General features: G+C 39.6%; 1 protein-coding gene across 4 annotated transcripts in view; it reads left to right on the plus strand.

Annotated features, from left to right (window-relative positions):
- Positions 1-22,580, plus strand: part of KIAA1958 (KIAA1958 ortholog) — a 162,053-nt gene extending 139,473 nt beyond the window's left edge. For 2 of the 4 annotated variants that reach the window (XM_086683717.1, XM_086683716.1), the window contains 2 exons: positions 574-746; positions 12,696-22,580. In XM_086683717.1, the coding sequence (XP_086539843.1) occupies positions 574-746; positions 12,696-13,502 (980 nt within the window). In that variant the 3' untranslated portion in view covers positions 13,503-22,580. The remainder of the gene's footprint in view (positions 1-573; positions 747-12,695) is intronic. The other 2 variants (XR_015242954.1, XR_015242955.1) reach the window with 2 other exon arrangements.
- Positions 22,581-25,308: the final 2,728 nt, after the last annotated feature.

The raw sequence follows: 25,308 nt of genomic DNA on the forward strand, positions 1-25,308 counted from the left end.
TTTTCTGATTCTAAGGTAGCTGATGGATTGTGGAGTCAGGATTTAAATATCTCTTTGTTCATTTGTGAAAAAAATTAAAGAACTATGCCAACACCACTTAATTCAAGGTTGTCCAGGATGGCACATAAGACACTATATTACAGAGAAATAACGGCTCTACATGCACTGAGGGTCAAGAGAAAGGATGTGTAACTTGCCTTCCTTTACTTCCTTCTATTTTTTTGTTGTTCATATGAATGCCTTTTTTTCTTTCCAGTGAAAGTTTTAGCTAGAACATTCTTTGTTTTTCTGCATTCATTTTTTTTTCTTTCTGTTACTGGAATGCCTGCATTGGTGTATCAGTTGATATATATGGCAAAAATACTAGGGCCAAAGGCAAGTTTACTGCCTTAATTCTATGCTAGAAATATTGTTCCCTACTTTATTTATTCTAATACATGTCTACTTCATAGAAATTTCATTTTTAAAGTGTTACCTCTTAGATTTCTGTTATTGAACGTGATCCCAAGATGTAATTCTCTAAAGAAAGGAATGGCAAATTATTTTAATGCCTTTTGTTGTTTTTGTTTCTAGCCTATTCTACTAAGCTCAACAAATTTCCTGTATTTAATATTAATGATGACTTGAATGATCTGTGTACCAGTGCCGTGAGCCCAAATACTACCAAAGCCACGCGGTATGCCCTGAATGTGTGGCGATATTGGTGCATGACCAACGGGCTCAAAGATCACACAGACATCACCAAGGTAAGAAACTCTTGAGTGTACATCTTCCTTCAGCCAGCTTCACAGCTTCTGGGTGCCAGGCATTGTGTTAAGCATTGTGGGGAACACCAAACACTTGCTTTTAGCTTAAGGAAACTTGGGAAGGACATGAAATTGAAAGAAAAAAAGGCACAGTACAAAGCAGAATTTAGTAAGTGTTCTGTGAATTTACAGGTCAGAAATGCCAAAAAAAAAAAATTCAGGCGGATAAATTAATTTCAGTCTGATGAGACTAATGAAGGAATTGATAGTTAAAGCTGTGTTTTGAAGGAGAGTTGGAATTTCACTAGAATTAGATGAAGAAGAGTCTTCTAGGCTGAGTGACATGAGAAGGAAAGAAAAAGATTTGGAAGATAGACTTCACGTATGGGGATAGTGGACTCTAAAACAAGATTTTGATAAACCTTTAAATGCCAAACTAAAATCTTATGAATATTGGGATGCCCTTGAAGTTTTGTTTTGTTTTTGTTTGTGAGGAGTGAGTTTATCTGAAGGATTATTGCAGTGGCAACTGGGAAGAGACTGTCACAAGAGGGAAATGCTGTGACTGTAAGATCTAAAGGGTTAGGCTAAAGGGAAATCACTGAAGTTTCCTTAACAGGAAATAACATAATGAAAGAGATATTTGGGAAAAATTAATTGGAAGTGATAAGGAAAAATTTATTTAGTATCCTTGGTCCTCAATTTCCCTAGTTGCAAAATGAGCTCTTAAAATTTACTCTTCCAACTTGAAATGTTTGAGATTTGTGAATGTGAAGGAAACATTTTTGGGCATACAGAGACAGAACAGAAAGGCGTGTTTTGATTTGGATATACTGAGTCTAAATCAGACAGCTATCCAGATGGACATGTCCAATAAACAGTTGGGAATGTGGGAATTAAAACATGGGAGAAAAGGGGGCACCTGGCTGGCTCAGTCAGTAGAGTATATGACTCTTGATCTCGGGGTCATGAGTTCAATCTCCACAGTGGGCCTAGAGCTTACTTAAAAAATTAAATTAAAAAATACACACACACACACACATGCACGCACACAAACAAACATGGGGGAGATGTTAAAGCTGGAAGTATAGATTTAAAGGTCTTGCTCACAGAGGTCATAACTGAAGCCCAAGGCCGGTGACATCTCCAAGTTCAGGTATTGTGTTTAGGGCACCAACAATAGATGAAATAAGAAATCCAGGTTTCTACTTCTTTATTTTTTAATGTTTATTTATTTATTTTGAGAGAGAGAAAGAGAGCAAGATTGTGTGTGCACAGGGGAGGGGCAGAGAGAATCCCAAGCGGGCTCTATGTTGTCAGTGCAGAGCCCAGCGTGAGGCTCCATCTCACAAACCATGAGATCATGACCTGAGCTGAGATGAATAGTCAGTCGATTAACTGCCTGAGCCACCCAGGCACCCCTCCAGGTTTCTACTCCTGACAGCATGGTGCTATAGATACTGTGAGGGGCCTTTCTGCTCTACTTGCAAAAAGGAGAGGAAACATCCACAGTGTGCATGTGCACGTGCACACACTGGGACACACACACACACACACACACAAGACAGCTGGAACTGGAGCGGTGAGCAGTGAGCAGTAGCACATATGAAAGGCAGGGTTCTCCTGAGGGTTTAGATGTATAACATCATTAAGGAAGGGAAGAGACAGATACATCACTGAAGAATCCTGGATTTAGGAGAGGACACTGAAAGGAGCCTTAAGAGGTTCTAGGCCCTATATTTGTCTCCTCACAGAGTCATATGCTAATAATCTTTGAAGTGAAACACCCAAAAGGTAGGGGTTTAGTTTTTTTGCAGATTAAAGTCAGCTAAATATGTGTTCATTAATAAAGGTTAGGGTGAGGAGGGGTGCCTGGGTGGCTCAGTCAGTTAAGCAACCAACTTCTTCTCAGGGCATGATCTCACGGTTCATGGGTTCAAGCTCCACAGTGGGCTCTATGCTGACAGCAGAGAGCCTGCTTTAGATTCTCTGTCTCCCTCTCTTTTTGCCACTCCCTGTCTCACACTCCCTCTGTCAAAAATAAGCAGTTAAAAAAAAAAACCAAAACACCAGCCACTCAAGGAAATAGATCACTATGAATGAGGTTGCATAGACACAGCAAGCAATAGATTTAGACACCAAGGACTTTAGGCAGTAGATTATAGACTAATATATATGAAATATTTACAGAAATGATAAGAATTATAAAAAAATGAGCAAGCAACAACATACTAATCAAAATAATCCAGCAGATTTGAAAATAATGAAAAATTTCCGCTTGTGGCCATAAGAGGAAAAGGGCCCAAAATTACCCTTCTGCTATAACAACCAGAACACTGAGCATGATATGTGCAACAAAGTGTTTTCAACAGAACAGATAGCAACAAATCCTTTAGAGAAAGTTAACAAATGAGAGTACTGAGAAAGGTCTTGTATCAGATGTAGAGAATAGTTAGCTCTAGACCAAGCTCTGTTCTAATCCCACCCAACAAATCTTAAAAGCTAGACCCAGGTGCATGAAAAGGTGCTAGCATCACTAATCATCAGGAAAATGCAAATCAAAACCACAATGAGATACCACCTCATACCTGTCAGAATGGCTAATATCAAAAAGACAGGAAATAACAGGTGTTAGTGAGAATGTGGAAAAGGAACCCTTGTGCTTTATTGTTGGAATGTAAATTAGTGTAGCCACTATGGGAAACAGAATAGAGGTTCCTCAAAACATTAAAAATGGAATTACCGTACGATCCATCAATTCCACTTCCGGGTATCTGAAGGAAACAAAAACAAAAAGATTTAGGCACCCTCATGTTCATTGCACCAGTATTTACAATAGCCGAGACATGGAAGCAACCTAAGTATCCATCAATGGATGAATGGATAAAAAAAAATGTGGTGCATATATATACAATGGGATATTACTCAGCTATAAAAAAGAAGGAAATCCTGTCATTTGCAACAACATGAATGGATATAGAGGGCATTATGCTAGGTGAAGTAAGTCAGAGAAAGACAAATGCCTTAAGATCTCACTTATATGTGGAATCTAAAAGCAAAACAAAATAACAACAACAACAACAACAACAACAAAACACCCAAACTCATAGACAAATAGAAAAGATTGTGTTTGCTGGAGGTGGTGGGGAGGGGCATTGGGAAGGAGAGTAAAATGGGGAAGGTGGTCAAAAGGTTTAAACTTCCAGTTATAAAATAAATAAGTCGTGGGAATATGATGTAGAGTTTGGTGACAATAGTTGACAATACTGTATTGTATATTTGAAAGTTGCTAAGAGAGTAGATCTTAAAAGTTCCCATTAACAATACAAAAAATTTAACTATGTGTGATGATGGATGTTAGCTAGACTATGGTAATCATTTTTCACTATATACAAACATTGAATCATTGTGTTGTACATCTGAAACTAATATAGTGTTATGTGTCATTTATATCACAATTTTTTAAGTAAAAAAAAAAAAAAAAGGCAAGACATAGAAGGATTGAATGATTTTCAGGTCACTTAACTGTGTCCCAGAACAAAGCTTAAGAATATTTATAGGAACATAAATATATACAGAACCAAAGAAATAAAATTCACAATGTCTGTCAAAAATTATTGGACATGCAAAGAAGCAAGAACATATCCCTTAAAAGAATGAATCAATCAAAACCAACCCAGATCTAACAGATTTTAGAATTAGACAAGACATTAAACAGTTATCATAAAGAAGATAAGCAAAAAAAAAAAAAAAAAAGAAGATAAACAAATGGCCAATGAGCACACGAAAAAACACTCAACTTCATTAGACATCAAGGAAATGCAAATCAAAACCACATGAGATTCCATTTCACATCCAATAGAAAGACTATAATAATAACATTTTGTAAAAAGATAATAACAAGTGTTGGTGCAGATGTAGAGAAATTGGAAGCCTCTTACACTTCTGGTGGGAATATAAAATGGTATAGCTGCTTTGGAAACAATCTGGCATTTCCCCACAAGTTTTTGAACATAGAGTTACTCTTTCACCCAGCAATTCCACTCCTATGCATATACCCAGAAAATTAAAAACATATATATCTGTGAAAAATCTGAGTTCAAGCGTATTTTTTGTAGCCTTATTCACAATAGCCAAAACGTAGGAGTAACCCAAATGGCATGAGCAGATGAATAGATAAAATGTGGCATATCCATACGATGGAATATTATTTGGCAATAAAGAGAAGTGAAGTACTGACAGATGCTTATAGCGTGAATGAACCTAGAAAATGTTATACTAACTGAAAAAAGTCAGAAACAAAAGGACAAGTATGTATTATTCCATTTATGTAAGATATCTAGAAGAAGCAAGGTCATAAAGATAGAAGGTATGATAGAGGTTACCCGGGGCTGGGGGAGGAGGAAGTGTGGAGTTATTGTCGAATGAGTACAGTTTGGAATGATGAAGAAGTTCTGGAAATGAATAGTGGTAGTGGTTGTGCAATGTTACAAATGTACTTAATGCCACTGCATTGTATAATTATATATGGTTAAGGTGGTAAATGTTGTATGTATTTTACCATAATAAAAAATCAGTAAAATATAACCACTTCACCTTTATTAATAATTTTAAAATTCACTGTTCTCACATACCCCATCACAATTTCTTCATCCCTACTAAACTTTTCTAGGCTCGAGGTTCTTGTCTTCTAAACTTTGTGAAGTCACTATGAGACAGTTGTCTCTTACTGGGAACCTTTACATTCCCATGCAGGAATCCCTGAAAAGAACCTAATTTCTCCACACTCCCTAAGGAATAGATAAGTTTTGCAACCCAGGTGAAGAAAATGTCCCATCTGTCTGATAGAGTGTGCCTTATCACCCCTGCACTGGTATTTCTTAGTTTCCCCTGTGTTAGCTAGAGGAATAATGGGTGAGAAAGAAGATGTATTTCAGTCCTCTGTAATCTATTCACATGGGCCACTCAAAATAAACATTTTTAATAACTTAAGAAAGAGGCCAGTATCTTAAAGGATTAGCCAATATTTAATAAAAAGAAGGAATTGTGGCATCCAAAATCCATATTCTTTAGTCTCACCTTCTTGGTCTCAATGTGTGTGTATATATATGTATATATATATATGCTTATTTTAAGCAAATTTGCTTATTTTAAGAGAGGGAGAGTGCACGCACATGCATGGGAGAGGGGGCAGAGAGACAGGCAGAAAGAATCCCAAGCAGCACAGAGCCCGACACGGTGATCAAACCCACAAATCGCAAGATCATGACCTGAGTTGGAATCAAGAGTCAGACACTCAGTCGATTGAGCCACCAAGGTACCCCAAGATATTTTTAATCTAGATGTGTCTTTAAAGATAGTTATAGCTGACAGCAGACAAGGTAGGTAACAGCTCTTGATCATGATTTGGTAGCTGGTGAGCCTCAAATTTAGTTGTTTGTTCAAGGGAGAAAGCAAGGAGTCAAATCAGACTTCAAAATATCATCTAAATAAGTGGGGTGTACCCTCCAGTCTCACTCTGTTGCCTACTGTGTGAGTTTCACATAGTATTTTTCATACAAGTTATTTTCACAGGTGTGATCTGATCCTCCCTGACCCATCTCCCTCAAGGTTGCTATTTCAATGACCTAGACGCACTCATTGGAAAATAGAGCATCTTGAGGTTCCACGCTTATCTTTCTGAATAAATTAAAATTTTGTAACTGCAAGAATGAAGTAAATTTTTGTTGTCAGCAATGGTTACTTCAGGATTCATTTTATTTTCCTAGAAGAGTACTTGTAGTTCATAAACATTTCTCCACTTTTTTCATCCTCCTAGGTAAGATTATCCACGGAGGGTATTTGAGACATTCCCCAAAAGTAACTCTTCATTGGCTTGTCTTATAACTCTTTCAAGTGTCAAAGATTACTGTGTAGTTTTGGAACTTGCCATGCAAGTCAGCCTTTTCTTACTCTGTTCTTTCTGGAGTCATCAACTCCATGACATGCTCTTTCTTACTTCTCTTTGGTCATTTTGACATCAAAGAAACCAAGTTTATAATCCATGGTGAATTTTGACATGGTGATTCTATACAGAGTCATTAATGAAGAAAAATAGTTTCATGTGATGTCTTTATAACAAATTTAAAGACCTTGGTAACCTGGACAAATAACCACCAACCAAAATTCAGTCTGAGAAAACTAAGGAGGCAGCCAACGTGGGCCAGAATGAATGGTTTCTTATGTACATACAATATAAGTTGTATGACTCGACATTTCTCCAGGAATTGCTTTTGCTGTGGTTTTACTTTGTAATCTGTGGTATTCTATGTAAATCAAGAAAAACATTTTGCATCTTAAGTCAGTTTGGCTGTCCTGACTGTGAGGTAAATTCATTGACTTAACTGTGTTTATCAGTTCATTGTGGATCACTGATGTATTGCAGGCGTTCTGCTGTGTGTTGAAGACCTGGCCATGTATTAGATGTCATTCTTGCCTTCAGGGAGCTCTCAGTCCATTTTGAGAAGCAGACATAAAAATAGATAAGAAGCTCTGCAATATGGAGAAGGCCATAATAAAAAATTAAATTAAGTGTTGTGGGATCCTAGGTGAGAGAGTAACTTTGCTTAGGGAAGCTGGAAAAGCCTTTATGTAGACAGCAGAATTTGAGCTAGATCTGAAATAAGAGAGATTTTCCAAATAGAGAAGGTTAGAAGAAAAAGGCATTCTGGACATAGGAAGTAGAGTGCAAAGACTTAGAGGCGTAAGAGTACCTGAATGGTTCCTGTGAATGGCACAGAGTTCAGTGAGGCTGGAAAATAATATACAGAGAGAACAGCAGATTAGGCTAGAGAAATAGTGTGTGTACCAGTTAATGATAGCTGCATAATAAACCACTCAAAAGCTTAGTGGCTTAAAGCAACATACATTTTATTTGCTCATGATTCTATGGGTTGTTCTTAGCTGGGTAGTTCTTCTACTGGTCACTTGGAGTATCTAACATGTGGGTGCAGGCTTTAGATGGGAGACATCTTGTCTCTGCTTCACATGTTATGTTATGCCCAGAATTCGTGATCCCCAAAGACCACTAGGGAGCCGAGTCCGATGCAAAAGCAAAGAGCCTTTATTCGAGCTAGCTCGAGCTCAATCCCCTACCTGCACCGACGCAGCGGTGAGATACCAGGGAAAGAGAGCAAGTTTCAAAAGGACAAAGGTTTTATTGGGGCCTGGGGCAGTTGGTGAGGTAATGGCTATGGCCTCAGCCGATTGGCTGGGGAAGGGTCCTGGGGAAGGGTCCGAGTCCTGTTAGGCAGGTGGGGGGGGGGGGTTACTCAAGGGGAGGAGGTGTGGTCAAGGTGAAGGACACAGAACAAGATGGAGTCGGCTGGCGTAGGCCCGCCCTTTCAGTTACATGGTCTAACTGGGCTTCCTCACTTGGTAACATTATGTACTAAGCTGATGAAAGCACAACCTGTTGGAACCTATAAGACCAAAGCAGATGAAAGCAGCATCTCTTGAGGCCTAAGTTTGGAATTCACACACAGTTAACTTTTGCCATGTTCTTTAGTCAAGACAAGTCATGGCCAGCCCAGATTCCAAGGATGGGAAAAATAGGTTCCACCCCTTGATGGGAGGAGCAGCATTGCAGAGAGGGGTGGGAACAGGGAGGGGAGCAGTTGTGGCTGTCTTTGCAAACAATGTACCAGAGGGTGAAAGCAAATTATGTAAAGACTTGCTTACAAGGTGAACAGTTTGAAATTTAGTCTAAGGGCAACAGGAAGCTATCAGAGGTTGGTTGGTTTCTTGTCGTGTCTTGTGTTGTTTTTAAGTACTACAGGCAAAAGACTTTTTTCTCAACATCCCTTATTAAGGAGCCATTCCTCTAGTCCCAATTGTTACTGAAGAAGCCATCATGTTAGTACAACAGCCTACCTTTTGGTTGGATGTTTGGATCAGGAGTGGGCCAACCAGAATCCTTTCTTTAGATTTTTTCTGTTGAAAATAAGGGTTGGAACATTGCCAGTACCTGAAGCTGTAAGATGCAAACCTTAGGGAGTGCTGGGGGGTTATGTTGTAAGCTATATAAAGAAAGCCACTCTACACAGAGAAGCGGAGATGGGAGAAGAGTCCTGATGGTCTTGGAGACCACTAATGCTGACATCCCTGCCAAGGCTTGTTCAAATTTGGCTTATCTCTTGCAACCAAAGGAATCCCAACTAATACAAAGAGAGGTTAACACCTGCAAGTAGGGAGTTGCAAGTGACAACATAAAAATCTGAAACCAGTTAAGTTTGGGAGTCATAGTTGTTTTAACTGGTTTTTACTGGTATGTAAGAAAGCTGTTGCATTTTTATGTTTTGCATATAACTATCCCACTGATGGCTTTTCAGCTGAATCTCTTGGAAATTTCCTAGACCAACAATCAGATTATCAGAAAACAATTATATTTTTATCGTCTTCCTTTAGTATACACATATACATACATACGTGTGTGTGTGTGTGTGTGTGTGTGTGTGTGTGTGTGTGTGTGTGTGTGATTTTTTTTCTTGTCTTGCCTCGTTGGCTAGGACCTCCAGAACAGTGTGTTATGTAACAGTAATTATATTCAGCAAGCTCATCCTATTCCTGACATTATAAAAAAAAATTTCTAACATTTCCATCGTAGGTATAATATTTATAGTTCTGGTCTGTAAAATACTCTTCATCATAGTAAGAGGATTGGATTTTTTTTCTTCCAATCTAAACTTAATTTGAATTCTTAAAAATTTCAAATGGAGGGGCACCTGGGTGGCTCAGTCGGTTGGGCGTCCGACTTCGGCTCAGGTCATGTTCTCATGGTTTGTGGTTCGAGCCCCGCGTGGGGCTCTGTGCTGACAGCTCAGAGCCTGGAGCCTGCTTCGGATTCTGTGTCTCCCTCTCTCTGGCCCTCCCCCGCTCATGCTCTGTCTCTCTCTCTCTCTCAAAAATAAATAAAAAAAAAAAGAAAATTTCAAATGGATATCATACTTTGAAGTCATTTTTCAGTACTCAGCAAGTCCATGTTACTTTCTCTATGAGTAAGTCAATGATATTAACATGTTTATTAAGACCGAATCATGTTTACACTCTGCAACAATCCCTACTTGTCTCGATGTAGTATCGCTTTCCTGCAGTTCTGAATCTGATTTGATAATAGAGGCAGCCCTTGTTTTCCATGGTACCATGTTAATTGCTGCTCGTGCATATCAGAGCCGTGTGTTGGAGCCTTGTTCTCGCTTTGCACGGTTCTAACATGCACACTTTAAACATGCCTTACTTTAACCTGGCACTGTGCAAAACAAACATTGTCTGTTTACCTTTATATTCATACACTTTTTATTATATATCTGCTAGATTTTGAGTAGAAAAAAATGAAGAAACTTTCTTTTTCCTATGCTCCAAAACTGTTTAAATGCAAAAGCTGAATAGACTCCATAAAGCCAACTCCTTAGGAGTGATGTACATCCCTGACCATCATTCACCATATTTTGGGGGCTCTTCAGATCTTTTACCTCTTATTGAACTAACTTTGGTAATTTGCATTTTGCTAGAAAATTATTCAGGTTACCTAGATTTTCAAGTTAATATGTACAAAGTATATAATGTTCTTTCATATTATTGATTAATTTTCTATAGTTTACTGTCTTTCTCATTCCTAATGTTATTTAAATGTATATTTCCTTTCTTCTTCTTTCTCTTTCTTGCTGTCACAACCACTAGAAGTTTGTCAAAATAGGTCTCTCCAAAGATTACGTATTTTCAATTTTTAAAATATGTTTATTTTTGAGAGAGAGAGAGAGAGTGAGCATGCAAGTGGGGGAGGGGCAGAGAAAGAGGGGAACAGAGGATCCAAAGTCTGCTTGATGCTGACAGCAGATAGCCCTTTGTGGGCTTGAACCCATGAACCATGAGATCATGACCTGAGCTCAGTGGCTTGACCGACTGAGCCACCCAGTTACCCCATATTTTCATTTTTTAAGCTTTTTAAAAAATTTATTTAAGTAGTCTCTACACCCAACATGGAGGTCAAACTCACAACCTGGAGATCAAGAGTTGAATGCTCTTCCAACTGAGCCAGCTAGGCACCCCTACATATTTTCACTTTTTAATCTATCCCAATTTATATCTTTTCTAGTTCATTAATTTATGTTTTATTTTTTATTGATTCACGCTATTGTTTTTTTAAGTTTATTTTTGAGAGAGAGAGAGAGAGAGAGAGAGAGCAAGCAGGGAAGGGGCAGAGAGAGAGGGAAAGAGAGGGAATCCCAAGCAGGTTTCACACCATCAGCTCAGAGCCCAACATGGGGTTCAGTCCCATGAACCATGAGATTATGACTGGAGCCAAAATCAAGAGTCAGAGGCTTAACTGACTGAGCCACCCAGGCACCCCTCTATTTTTTTTAAAGTAGGCTTCATGTCCAGTGTGAGCCCAGTGCAGGGCTTGAACTCATAACCCTGAGATTAAGACTGGAGCTGAGATCAAGAGTCGGATACTTAACCGACTAAGCCACCCAGGTACCCCATGATTCGCTCTATTATTTTTTCATTTGGTTTACTTTCTCTAGCTTTTTCAGCTAAATAATCAGTTTGCTTATTTTCAGGACAATTTTCTAACAAAGTCATTCAAGAGTATGATGTTATGAGAGTGTATTTAGCAAATCTCATGCATTTTGATATGGAATGTTTTCAGTTTGGTTCATTTTTAATCTCTAACTCACTTTTTATTTTCTCTTTGACCCAAGAGCTATTAGAAGAATGAGTGTTACCTGTACAGTTTCTACTTTTAAAAAGTTTTCTGTTGAGACTTTCTTTTGTCCTAGAATGTGTAGTCGGCCTGAAATGACTATGAGCAAAGTCTGGTTTTCTCTGTCTAGCTCCTTCTTGAAAATAAAGCTGTCTTACTGGCCAGGCTTCCTTCTTCTCCTACCACATCCAACTGAGAAGCTCTCTCTAATTGTCAGTGCAGTCATTAAGCTTTTCATATTTTTTGAAAAAGTATTGATATTGCAACCCTATGGGTCATTAAGCCAGTGATATTTCTGGACCTATTCAGATATGTTCAAGTGAAGAATCAAGGTCATTAACTTGCTCTGCAACCCAGACATGCCCATCGCCTTTCCCTAAAGGCCCAGTGTTTAGTGCCAGCAGGACCCAATCGTATGTGCAGATTTTGAAGAAATTAATGCTGGATGATTCAGTCTATAAATTTAGTTCACAAATTCTTCAGAAAGAATGGTTGAATTTTCCCAAAGGAGAGAGAAGGAAATGATTTGCTGGAAAAGAGAAAAAGGGGCTTCTGGAGAAAAAGGGGCTTCCAGAGAGGAACAGAATAGTGAAAGTTACAAAGGCCAATAACAGTAACTAGTATACATATGAATATTTATATAGATATACGTGTATATGTGTTCTTCACCGTTTACAAACCACTTCACATCCCCTACTTTATTTTTTTTAATTTTTTAATGTTTACTTATTTTTGACAGAGAGAGAGAGAGAAAGAGAGAGAGAGCGAGCATGAGTGGGGGAGGGGCAGAGAGAGAGGGAGACACAGAATCCGAAGCAGGCTTCAGGCTCTGAGCTGTCAGCACAGAGCCCGACATGGGGCTTGAACTCATGGACCGCGAGATCATGACCTGAGCCGAAGTCAGATGCTCAACCGACTGAGCCACCCAGGCTCCCTCATCCCCTACTTTATTTAAGCATTACAGTAATTCTTTGAGTAGGTCTTGAGTATTATGTCCCATTTTGCTGCTTGAAACACTTAGCTTACAAGCGTGGAACCAAGATCTTCTGCTTGAAGTTCTTTCACTGTCTCATGCTGAGGAGTCAACCCTCTAGAGACCACAAAATGTCTTGTCCACAATACAGCCCCTAGTGAGGATCAGGAGAAGGAAGGGGTCTGGCTCTTTGGGTGTCCTCAAATATGTAACCTCAGTGTTTGTCTCATTTGAGATCCCCGCGGCGAAGTTGAACGAGCTGCTCGAGAATTTTTACGTCACCGTTAAGAAGAGTGACGGCTCCGACTTCCTGGCCACCTCGCTGCACGCCATCCGCCGGGGCCTGGACCGCATCCTGAAGAATGCAGGTGTGGGCTTTTCCATCACCAGCAGCACCTTCAGCTCTTCCACCAAGAAACTCAAGGAGAAGCTGTGGGTGCTGAGCAAGGCAGGGATGTCAGGTGCTCGTTCTCGCAATATTGTCTACTTTTCTCTTTCTGATGAGGAGGAGATGTGGCAGGCAGGGTGTCTAGGGGATGACAGCCCCATTACTCTCTTGTCCACTGTGGTCAAGTACAACAGCCAGTACCTGAACATGCGGACACTGCAGGAGCATGCAGATCTGATGTATGGTGACATTGAGCTGCTCAAAGACCCACAGAACCAGCCCTATTTTGCCCGGACAGACAGTGTCAAGCGGGAGAGCCGGAGTGGTTCCACTAGAGTGTGTCATGGGAAAATCTACCATGAGCATTCCCGGGGACACAAACAGTGCCCTTACTGCCTCCTCTACAAGTATATGTACATCCACCGGCCGCCCACCCAAATGGAGGCCAAGTCCCCTTTCTACCTTACAGCCAGGAAGGAGGCCACAGACATGGGCAGCGTATGGTATGAGGAACAGAGGATGGGACTGCGCTCTCTTCGGGGAATTGTCCCAAACTTAGCCAAGAAGGTCAAGCTGGAAAACTGTGAGAACTTCACCTTTGTCTCATTTACTCAGGTCTCTAGGAGACTTGGCTCCCACAGTTGCTGTCAGTGAGTCTTCCCTGGGTCCAGGCCACTGCCCTGCTTACCCTGATGGGAGGGAGCTCCCTCAGGCGGCCAGGGCCAGAGCTCCAAGGTGGCAGGGGACGACTGTGACATCAAGGTCAGGCTGGTCTCTGTCAGTGTGACCTGCTGTTTCTTTGACTTCGGGTTTGTTCTTTTTTTTAACTGAAAGTAGATGGGTCTGAGTAATTAGGGTATTTTATCCAAATGTGTGTCACCTTTGTTAAATAATAGAATCTAACACAATGTATAATTGTTCCATACACAAAAGTGGAGGAAGTTCATCTTATCTAGTGCCTTTTTAGCACAGATTTTTCTCAAAAAAAAAAAAAAAAAAGAGGAAGAAAAAGGAGACTGTTTAGTCATTAAAAAACTCCCAGTAGCCTAGTAGCTTTAGAATGTTATGAAGACTATATATACTTTGTTGAATTACACTCACAGTAAGGAACTGGAAGGAGAGAGGCAGACATGTTAACTGTTTCCAGGAGAAAAATTGCACTCGACACTCCTCTCTGTGTCTTGTTGATGGATGACTTGGTTCTGCAGAGCAAGCAGCTTTGGTTGCTAGAAGCTGGTGGGGCTGCACTCAGTAGTGCTGATAAGAGGCAGGGGGCTGCCCCCCACTGCTGTCAGCACAGGAGCAACTTGATTCCTGCATCAACGGAGGCAGTTTTAATTTTATGGAAAGAGATTAATGCACCAGAAGATGTTTATGAGAGCAAGGTTTCCGGTGAACTAGATGGTTTGTATCGTGAGGGAATTTCCAGTAGTGGAAAAAAAAAAAAAAGTGGCTTGGGAAAGCGATCTGTGATCAAAATAAGAAAACCTCCTGAAGCAGAAGTGCCTACGTTTTATTTCTCAGTACCACGTGAAAGCTGTTTTCATTCGAACGTTTTTTTGGAACTGTCTTTAATCTGTTCTTTGTGTCACACAGTTGTTCTGTCAGCATCTAGCACTGGATCTGTAAAACAACTAATGGTAATTTTTCAGCTTAACCAGGAAAATCCAACAAGGCAAGCTGCAAAGAAAACCCCAAAATGTGTTCATTAAAGAGCTTTGAAATATGTTTGTCAAAGTATGACTCTTCCAGCCACAGTAGATGTCATCATTTGAGGTTGGCACCACTGCTTGGGACATGATGACGTAGGCAGCCTACCAGGTAAGCAGGCTCAGCATTTTGGACGTAGTTGTGAGAATCAGAGCATGATGACAGGCTGTTAATGCAGTTTGAAATCATTTCACTCAGGTAAACTTCAACCTGAACACATGCTGCTGAAACATCAGCAGAATTTTCTAATAACTACTCTGAATGATAACTGAGAAAGGAGCCCAAAGAGTGGTAATTAATAATAATTTCCAGAAATCTGTATTTTGTATTTGAGGAAAGACTGCTACAGCTTTATACCAGTATGCTCCTGCGTGTGCTTTCTAATCCAAAATTAAAATTCCAATATAAATTCATTTTATAAGAGTCCTAAAATCAGTCCTGTTTCTTTTTCAAAACATTATTTTAGTATTTATTTTAATTAATCGTTCTTAAATATCATTCACCAGTCATTGAAATATGTAATACTTCCCTTACCAGAAAAGACTCAGCCAATGCTGCCTTAAGGTTTAATGTTTTTCCCTTTTTAGTTAAACTGCACATTTATAATTTTGTTTACTAGTTGATCTTTCCTGAATATGGGTTAATTTTGGTATGTCTCCATGTGTGTATAAATAACAGGCAATACTGAATAATCAGTGTTATGACTTGATATTGCGTATTGTTCTGTTGTGATTTCCTATAGTGATTTTAGGATTTTGCTTAAAAAGAGACACAAAACATTAGGTACAGTTTTCTTTAGTTTGCTAAACACCCAAAGGCTATTTTGTTCGTGGAAGGCAGACGGTCATATTTTCTGTCAGTTCTGCACTTAAACAGAAATATAACCCATGTGAACTATTGGGCAGACAGAGCCTACAGCCTAATTGAATAAAACCTCCATCTTTATTTTAAATAGAAATGAGAAGAAGTCGCCATTAGGGATCTCCGGGATCTTTTCAGATTATAACATTTCTGTAAGTAGCAATAACTGACCCAGAGGTTGTCATCTTTCTGTTGAGAGTGGCTTTTCATCAGCTGAATAACCACCTCTGCCTCACATTTGTTGCTTATCACTATCTGATGTGTTATAAATCCCCAGCGTTCTGAAGTGAATGGTTATAATAAAAAATCAGGAGGTGGAATCTTCAGTGCTATCTGATGGAATGAAAGAATTGTATCTCAGCATCATAAATGCCGTGCATTACATGCCTCCCTTGAGGAGCGCAAAAGTGAGAAAGAAAACACATATCAAGTGCTCCTCTGTGCCACACATTGTACTAGGTGCTTTGTTATGTATTTGTGTTAGATGTGTGTGTATGCAACACATACTTTAAATTTATATGTGGTAACACTTGGTAGACCTGCTAAAATGGCAAAGCACCTATTCCTTTATACAGCCATGTCCATCCTCAGAGAATCTGAAGTGGGGCCAGAGTAGCTAGTTCTAGTTGGCATTCAGCCTTTCCAGCCAGCTCTAAATCATGCCCGCTGGGAATGCCATGATTTTCTACTCTTGCCTAAGCCAGGAGAAAGGAGAATCCCAAGAAAAAGAAGCGGGGAGATTAAGGGCATTTTCTCCACTTCCCTTTATTTACTTATTTTACTCAAAAGTGGGAGTGAATATCAGGAATTCACAAGCTCATCTAAGCACAAGTTGCCTCTGGCTTTGCATCAGGAACTGTACGGCTACAGATATTAGGAGAGTACCTGTGGAGTGAGTGCTTTTGGTGAACTCTTGCCCCCAGCACCTGCTGCATCTGCTCTTAAGTGAGCCCTGCTTGCTAGGTACCTCCTCTCCAGAATCTAGCAGGTCTCCCCTTGGAAGTTTATTCCAGCAGAGATGATAGGGAATCAGCTTGAAGGGTATGATCCCGCTAAACATAAAGGCTTTATTTAATACCGTACTAGGTGCATAGGAAGCATGCAGTATGTTAGCTATTTTAGCTACAATTTTTGGTAAGAATAATAATAATATTCAACTAATCTGCATTACATCAATTATTTCTTCCATTGTGGAGATTCTCTCTCCTTTAAACCGTTAAACCTGAAGAGGAAAACAAACCTGATAATCTGGTCACATTTATGCCCATAAATTCTACCTCCAACACAGCCCAGCCCTGATACCTCAGCTGTAAGCAAAAACTAGTGAAGAATGGAGATGCCTTAAGAGGCTTTATGAGAAAGCTTTTGCATTGTTTAGTGTGTTTGCAAAGGGGAGTAATATGGAAGAACCTAACCAAAGTTGTGAACGAAATGGTCTCCTTGGTTGTGTGGCGTTTCCCACCTCTCCTTGGATTATATGCTGTATTAATCTGCCATAACTGTTAAATGGTGTTTGAAGAAATGTGAAATTCTATTCCTTTGATTTTTATTTAAATTCGACCTTATTAAAAGCATCAAGCACTATACCACTCTCTCAGCATGTTCATAGACCGTCATTGGGAGAATCTGGACAAAATAACCTTCATTTAGAAGCTGAAACCCTTTTCGGTAGTAGGAAGAGGACTTGATTGGGAGCTCCTTCACCACTCACTTGGCAATTCTGGTCTCACTTCCATCAACTATAATAAAGCGGGATTGTTGCGATGGATCATCTCCAGCGTGAACAGTATCACAATTCCTCAAGCCCATATAGTTAGGAAGTGGCAAAACTTGGAAGCAAGATTCCTAATTCCTCAAGGTCATGTAGTGAATCTCCTAAATTTTAAGAAGTTTCTTGCTGTACCGGAACACTTTCTTCTAGAATAACAGTTTTCTTCAATTTTCAGTTTTCACAACTTCTAAAATTATTTTTTGCTATTTCTAGGCAACAGAATATTTGATTGCTTTTCTCAGTCTAGGCTAATGCTGGCCACACTTTAATTACTTAAATAAAGGAAACAAGATGTTTAAATATTGTGCTTATCAACATGCATCACTTTGTTGCTTTTACTGACATCTGGATTGCTAAACCTTGTTGAGCTAGTAACCTATTTCCTTTAGGCACCAATAAATGCAGACAACAAAGACCTCAAAGTTACCTCATCTTCTCTACATGAGCTCCAGTTTCATCTAAGTAAAGGCCCATGCACATTTAGAAACTGTTAACAATTCACAGATATTCAAATTCACATATATCTTTAAATGTTTTTGCTGTGGGATTGGATGTTTAATGCTCTGTATTAGGAGAAAAACATTCAATTGTATTTAGTCAGTGTTCTGAAAAATCTTTGTTGTTTTCTTTCCCCCACATAGATTAATCACCTTAGCAAAACCATGAGTGGAGGGAGAGATTGGTGGTGACCTATGGCTGAGCTCCTTTTGTGAGAGAGGAGGACGCCATGTGGGCATGTGGGTGATTAACTTATCTCTGGGAATTCCTATGTATTCCATATCCCTGACTCCTGACATCACTGGATTTCCCAAAATTCCTTTATGGGAGGCTGCCCCTCCTTCTGGCAAAGTTTGTTATGATTTTGAGTGTTTCCAGTTCTTTATGATCCAAGGAAACCAGAGTTGCTTCTCATGTTTAGTTGTTGATCAGAATCAGACTTCTATGCTCAATTAAAGTGCTTTATTATTTATCTAATGCAGCTCATATGGAAGTTAATAATTTCAGGAAATATTTACTAAAACCAAAACAAAAAGATCACTGGGTTATATTGGATGCATATTGCTTACATTACTATTAAAAGCATTTAAATAGACCCCCATTGAGATGAGATTGGGCTCCTAAGTGTTTTATAGTCAATATAACTGATATGATTAATTTGCATTTAACTGTAGTTATTGTTACAGTTCAAATAAGCTTCTAGAAGGTTCACATTTGACTAACATTATGGTAAGTGCTTCCTGACAGCTGCCTCATACTCTCATCTAACCTCACAACAGCTCTGCAAGGTAGGTCTAATTATTCCCATGTTACTTATTGAGAAACCAAGGCTCAGAGAAGTTAAGTAAATTTCCCAAAGTGTCACAGAGCTAATAAGGAGAAATTAAGTTTGGACCCAGGGTCTTCTGGCTTCAAATATAGTGCTCAGTCCATTAGAGAAAACTGTCTTCCTCAGGGCCACAGAGGTCCATTTAACACAGAACCTTTAAAAAATTAAACACAATTTCTGTTTGGGAATACTTCATTTCTCAAGACATACTGTGGCACACCTTGTATGCACTCTCTTACTAATCTGTTGGTCATTAGTATGATTCAGTAGTTCCTGGGAGGCCTGATGGTTTTCTGTGAACTTTCTGCATAGTGATAAGTTTCTGTCTTTATTCAATAAATAACTCGTATTACCTATTCTCTAATCCAAAGGGCAGATGATCATGCCAGTTTATTCTAATAAGAGTCAAGTAGTTTACTTACTGCACCTGTTTTGACACTGTTATCACTGAATAAAATGTAAAGAACTACCTAACCTATGTCACAATTACATGCTCGTGTTTTTTACTTTTGCTTTTTAATTTTGGTGTCCAAGGATTTTTATAATCCTTAGGGTAAAGCACCCTCATAGCAAAATATACTTACCTTAGTCTTTTGTTTTGTATTCTTCTTTCCTTTATCAGGGCATTTTTATTTTCTGTTTTGAGACTTAAAAAACAATAGGCTGTAAGTACCTCTGAGATCACGTAGTCAAATTCCCTCATTTTACCTATAAGGAAATTGAAGCCCAGAGATATTTAAGGGGCCATCGAAGATCAGCAAGACAGTAAGTAGATTCAGTACTAGAAAATTAATCCAGAACTCTTTCTTCCATACCATAGCTGGGAAGATTTGGGTTTTTAAAAATTAATTATTGAACTGCATCTGGAAGAATGACATCTGGCTGTCAGAAGCCCCCACTGAGCTCCTGACTTCCCAAAGAAATACTCATGGAGACCCCAAAGAAGGCCAAATCTCAGTTCTAGAATCTAGAAGGAATTGGTACAATTTATGAGGCATATGGTGGTGGATTGAGGGAAAATCTTCCAGGCTGTAGCTCACTTTTTTCTCTGGCTTCATGTCATGAAATAGACATACTGTGAATTTAAAAATTTGAAAGATATCTAGTAACTCGTTTTCTTCACCAACCATGTCCTGCCTCCTTGCTCAGGATCAGGTCTCCCGAGCCAGAAAAATAACTGACTGATCCTTCCTCTTAACCAGGAAGCAGACCATGAAGGTTCTCCATCCCACCACCCTTCTCCCTGCCCCACCTCCTCCTCATTCAGTCCATGACTCCAAACCCTAGGCCCAAAATGTGAGCAGAAAGCAGAGAGATCTCTTAGAGGCCTGGTGCATTCTGTGAAAAATGTCCTTTAGGTGAGGACAGATACAACTAATTGCGGAACATGCAAATACTGTAATTTTTCACGTACAATATCAGTTCAGAGAACCAGGAAACCAGGCAATAGGATGGAAAAGAATGCCACTTCAATAGAAAAGCATTAAACTTGAAATTGGACTTGGAAGTATGCACATCTCCTTACCCACCACCACATGTATCCACAGAAGAGTGTTGACAGAACACTCAGTGTGGACAGATAGCACAACCAAAGGCAAGTCCTGGATCTGGGAAGAGACGACCATATTTAAGGATGAGTATAGAGAAAAAAAAGCAACACGGGGTATATAAAAAAAATGACTGAACCAGGTGAAATAAACAGCTTCCAAGAGCATTTGAACATGAAAGTGGTCTCCTGCAAGAAACAAAAGTGTAGGGCTCTTCTTGTTGTAACTGAAAGAACAGAAGAATTGCTTCTGTGAAGCAAGTTATGTCAGAATGGGACTGGTTCAGAGAAAAAGGAGGTAGAATAAAATGAAAAAGAAGAATGCTTAGAAGGATTTCAAGGAAGCTAAAACACATCAGATTACAATCCGCACTGGAAGCAGAAAAGAACACAACTGAGCTTAGAAACACACAAATCAATAATGTGAAGGACAGACTTGAGATTTTCTTCCTAATGTTCTTTCAAAAGAAAGAAGAGATGAAAACAATGGGGAGAGATTAATGGATTTGGAAGACAGAACATTAGCTAACATTCCTGAGTTTTGCTTTCCTGATGGAAAAACTAGAAAGGACTCACTGCATTCCTGGTCAAAAAATAAAATAAAATAAAACCAAAGAGACCTGTACCTAAGCACACCCTGGCAAAAAAATGTCAAACTACCAAGGACAGAGAATGAAGAATCCTGCAGGCATATCCAGCCAGAAAGTCACCAGTTGCCTCTCAGAAAACAAAAGAGCTTTCTGGCTTCAACCTTCTATTCTATAGCACCAAATGCCAGGAAACTATAGGGAATTTTGAGGGGAAACGTTGTGGAATTTTGGAATTAGATACACGTTAAGATACAGAAAGGATTTTTAGTTATGACAAGCATTCAGGAAATAAACCATCTATGTACTATTCTAGCCTACAAAGTTTGGTTTATAAAGCAATTTTTGCTTAATATAATTTCAAGGGACTCTGGGGTATTAAATATCAGATCATTTACCCACCAGAAGAAGGAAATATATGCTTTTAAATAGGTAACATGGTTAGAAGCCACATATCTGAAAGTGCCCTAGGTCCTCGCATGAATGGGCTTCCCTAATGTAAGAAAATGTACCTGAAAATAATTGCCGTTTGACAGCATTGTGTTTTTTCATTTTTATTACTGAAGTAATGCAGTGTTCATTATAGTATAAATAGAAAATTCAGATACATTCCTTACAAATAAAATTTAAATGGCCCTCAATTTCCTCTGCTACCACCTAAAACACTATTCTGAGAGAGTCCTTTGCTTCTAAGTGAGAAAAGGCAAAGGGGTCCCCACTTCTGTTTTGGGGTCTGAGAGCCTGAACTAGACCTTTGTTGAGGCCATCCCATGTGCTTGTCCCTGCTCCTCTAATTCAGAACTAACAGGTGCCAAGGTAGAAAATTACAGAATCTATATCTGTGTTTTAAAATGAGACCAGGGAAAACAAATCTTGTTTTCGAATACAAGAGTGGTCCAGTTGGAACAGCAGGAAGCTGGCCTGGGGCAGTGAGAGTGACTTCTTTAGCTGTGCTCGAAGTTTTAAATTCAGGTATTAAGGGAATAGAAGCATTAAAAAAAAAAAGCTAATTAATTACTTCTGGAGTCTAATGTCAACGTTAGAACTGAAGCTGGGTTGTGTGGTTTGGTTTTTCATTCGCTTGCACTGGAAGGACTTGAAAAGACCCAGGAATGTTGAGTATCATTGGCCTTAATGCTCAGTTCCTTCCTGACAGTATAAAGGTTTATCTGTGCCCCAAGTTTCCTTGCAATTTAAACTCTAAATTAAATTTTCAACACGACAAGCATATTTGCTTTAAATTTAGCAATAGAATAGTTAATAGGTTGTTTTGCGTTTGCTTAGTTTTCCATTCTGAAGCACAGCAAACCTCTTCCAGATGGAGAGAGTCTCTTTTGGATAGGTTCCAAGTGTAACCTTTTCCAAGGTCCCCTGTTGCTTGGCTGTGACTGACAAAAGTCTGTTCACTGTAACTGCTTAAATGAGAAACGCAGTGCTTTTATTTAACATTTTAAATATTTTCTATGTGGCTGTATGTTCCAAATGATAACAACAAAGCTGTGTCCTAATGTTTTCGCTATTCTGGATGTGTTTTTCTTTTCTTAGTGTAGAGGAGGATATCCATCATTTCTTAACACTGGAAACATCATCCTGAATCACATAAGAAATGGTCAGTAACTTGAATGATTTTAATGTACCACTTTTCAACTTTTTATTACCCCCCCCCCATGCCTGTACATGTACACACACACACACGTGCACGTGGGGGAAATCACATGTGGCATCTGTCTTCTGTCATAGAACGTCAGAGGTGAGACAGACTTTCCTGTTCATCTAGTCCAGCCCTCTAGCTGATAGTCTATTAGTCTGGTAACAGTTTGCAAGGTTCTGGGTTTTGTTTTGTTTTGTTTTAAGTTGTTGTTGTTTGGTTTATGTATGTGCAGCTTGACTGTTTACCCCAGATTTTTGAAAATAAAAAATTTAATCTATATTTTATGTCTGTTTTATTAAAATAACTTAGTTATTTAAACTTAGCAGTATGTATGGCTTCTGAATGCTTTTTATTTTCATATCACGTTCCTAGAAGTAATGTTCTTCATGGTTTGCAAAGTAAGGACATTTTGAGCAGTTCTTTGCCCATATGCTATGCTCCTGAGCTAATGCCCTGAGTGAAATTGTTCTGACTGACCTTCTCTCTGGTTCTCCAACTTGCATTTCTTCACTGGGCAGCTGGGAGCCCATTTGGAAAGGCCTTATAGATGACAGTATATCCACCATTATGTATATGCCTCGGATTACTGTTTTTCTGCTTTCTAAATTATTATCTTTGGTTTTGGGAGAGTATATTTAATCCTGAATACCTTTAAAATAGACAATTTGTAGCTCTAAATCATTCCTGAGAAATGAGCGTCTGAGAAATCTTTCCATATGGGTGTCATGGTGATAAGGGTGAAAAGATAAGCTGTTTCACTGAAAATTATTGACCCTTAGGCACAATGGCTCTCTTGTCATTATCCTACTTAGAGCAATGATTTTTTTTAAGTTTTTATTTTGTTTATATTGAGAGAGAGAGAGCAGGAAAGGGGCAGAGAGAGAGGGAGAGAGAGAATCCCAACCAGGATCCACACTGTCAGCATATAGAGCCAACGTGGGGCTCAATCTCCCAAACTGTGAGATCATGACCTGAGCCTAGATCAAGAGTCAGATGCTTAACTGACTGAGCCACCCAGGCACCCCTAGAGCAATGATTTTTAAAACGTTTTACAAAACGTAATGGAAACTGGGGTGCCTGGGTGGCTCAGTTGGTTGGGCAACTGACTTCCGCTCAGGTCATGATCTCACAGTTTGTGAGTTCTAGCCCCGTGTCGGCTCTGTGCTGACAGCTCAGAGCCTGAAGCCTACTTCAGATTCTGTGTCTCCCCCTCTCTCTCCCCCTCTCTCTACCCTTCCCCTGCTCACACTCTCTGTGTCTCTCAATAATAAATAAACATTAAAAAAAATTTTTTAAATAAAAAATAAAAATGTAATGGAAGCTATAGACCATTTTCTCAGGAAAATGCATATATGCATGTAGCATTTTACACACATAAACCAAGGTTTAAATACTCCTGCATTCAATTTTTTTTTTTAAGAGCTGTCTTTTTGAGATATAGTCTAAAAGATTTAAGGATTTGTTTCAACATAATCCAGAGGGGAAGAGTCGGTGGAAATGTAGGCGATACACAAATTGGCTTAGAGTAGATCATGGTTAAAGCAAATCAACGGGTGTGTGAGAGTTTGTTATACCAACGTTCTTTTGTATATGCTTGAAATTTTCTATAAGGAAGAGTTTAAAACAGCAACAAGCTCCTGTACTGGAGATTCTACTACCCTCCTCACAGATCTCATGGAATCGCAGAAACTTCCAGCTGAGAGGAAGCCCCGGAGGAGAGAGGAGAGTAAGGATGCCAACACAGCCAGGTAAGACATCCCCCTGCCAGACCAACCTGAGGTTGATTTTCGGGTGAGAATGCTGGGCTGGAGCAGGAAGGACAAGAACCAGTGACATTTGAATCGTTAACTGTTAACATGACCTCATTTGCACCTACCAGATGGGAACACATTTTGTTCTCTCCCTTTAGTGCAGAGAGTAGATCTGTGGAACCCTCGGGGGCTGATTCTGGCAGCCTTCAGAGAGCTGTAGTTGTGAGGTACAGATAGAGACGTGTTCCACTCCAGCCAAAGGGGTGTGAAGGTTCGCACGCTGAGCTGGGAAGTCCAAGGGCTGGGATAGCACATGACTTTCTGGCCTCGAGAACAAACCCTCCTCAGGGGTCACCATGGAAGCCAGGTTCTACGGAGACCTTGAAAGGACCAGAGAAGGTTCAGGTGAGCACCGGCAATGTGTGCGTCAATGCAGCAGTGGCCTGGTACGCCCTTCCTCTCACTCAGGTGTCAAGACGTGATTTTCCCATTCCTGGAGGAGTCTCGTGACCCCACACATTTGACTCATTCAGTCTGTCCCATCTCCTTTTTCTTGGCCTCTCCCAGATTAGGACCCGGAGTCCCAGAAGGTGTGGGTTCTGTCTTCCTTCTCCAATATACTTCCTTTTCCTTTTCTTCCTTTCTGTTTCCCTGGTTTTCTCCCTCTGCTTAGGAGCACTTTCACTATCATTTTTGCTGGTAAGACACCAGGGACAGACATGAAAGATATTAAACAAGATATATTTCAGCAATAAACAAGATTCTTGTATTTCTCATGGGATCCCAAAGAAATAATGATGAGAAATAAAAACTCCTGCTGGAGTATTTACAATGTACTCAGCTGCTGAAATGTTCAAAATGCAATCAAGGAAGTAATTTAGCACATTTCTAATACACTTAACTATGGTCATAATGTTTAAGAGTTTGGCCAAATTTTTAAAATCCAGTGAATCTTTTAAGACACTGCTAAGGAGTCTAACACCCCACAATCACAAATGCATTTTTTTTTTCACAAATGCATTTTTGACAGGTAATAGTCAATACTGTATTTGTGGTTTGTTGTTGTTGTCTGTCCGTAGGATCATGGCCCAGAATTGAAAGGATGCAGTTTGACCTCCCCGTAGGCAGGGAACCAGTGTGATCCAGATGTTTCCTTTTGTGCTGTATTCTCAGGACATGTATGGCCTGTGTTAGGTCCACTGCCATGTATTTCTTTTGCTCTCTCATGATTTCTCAGTGTAACTCCCCAGCCAGGA

This window comes from Puma concolor, chromosome D4 (genome assembly GCF_028749965.1).
Source record: "Puma concolor isolate L17-30 chromosome D4, mPumCon1.1.hap2, whole genome shotgun sequence".
NCBI lineage: Eukaryota > Metazoa > Chordata > Mammalia > Carnivora > Felidae > Puma > Puma concolor.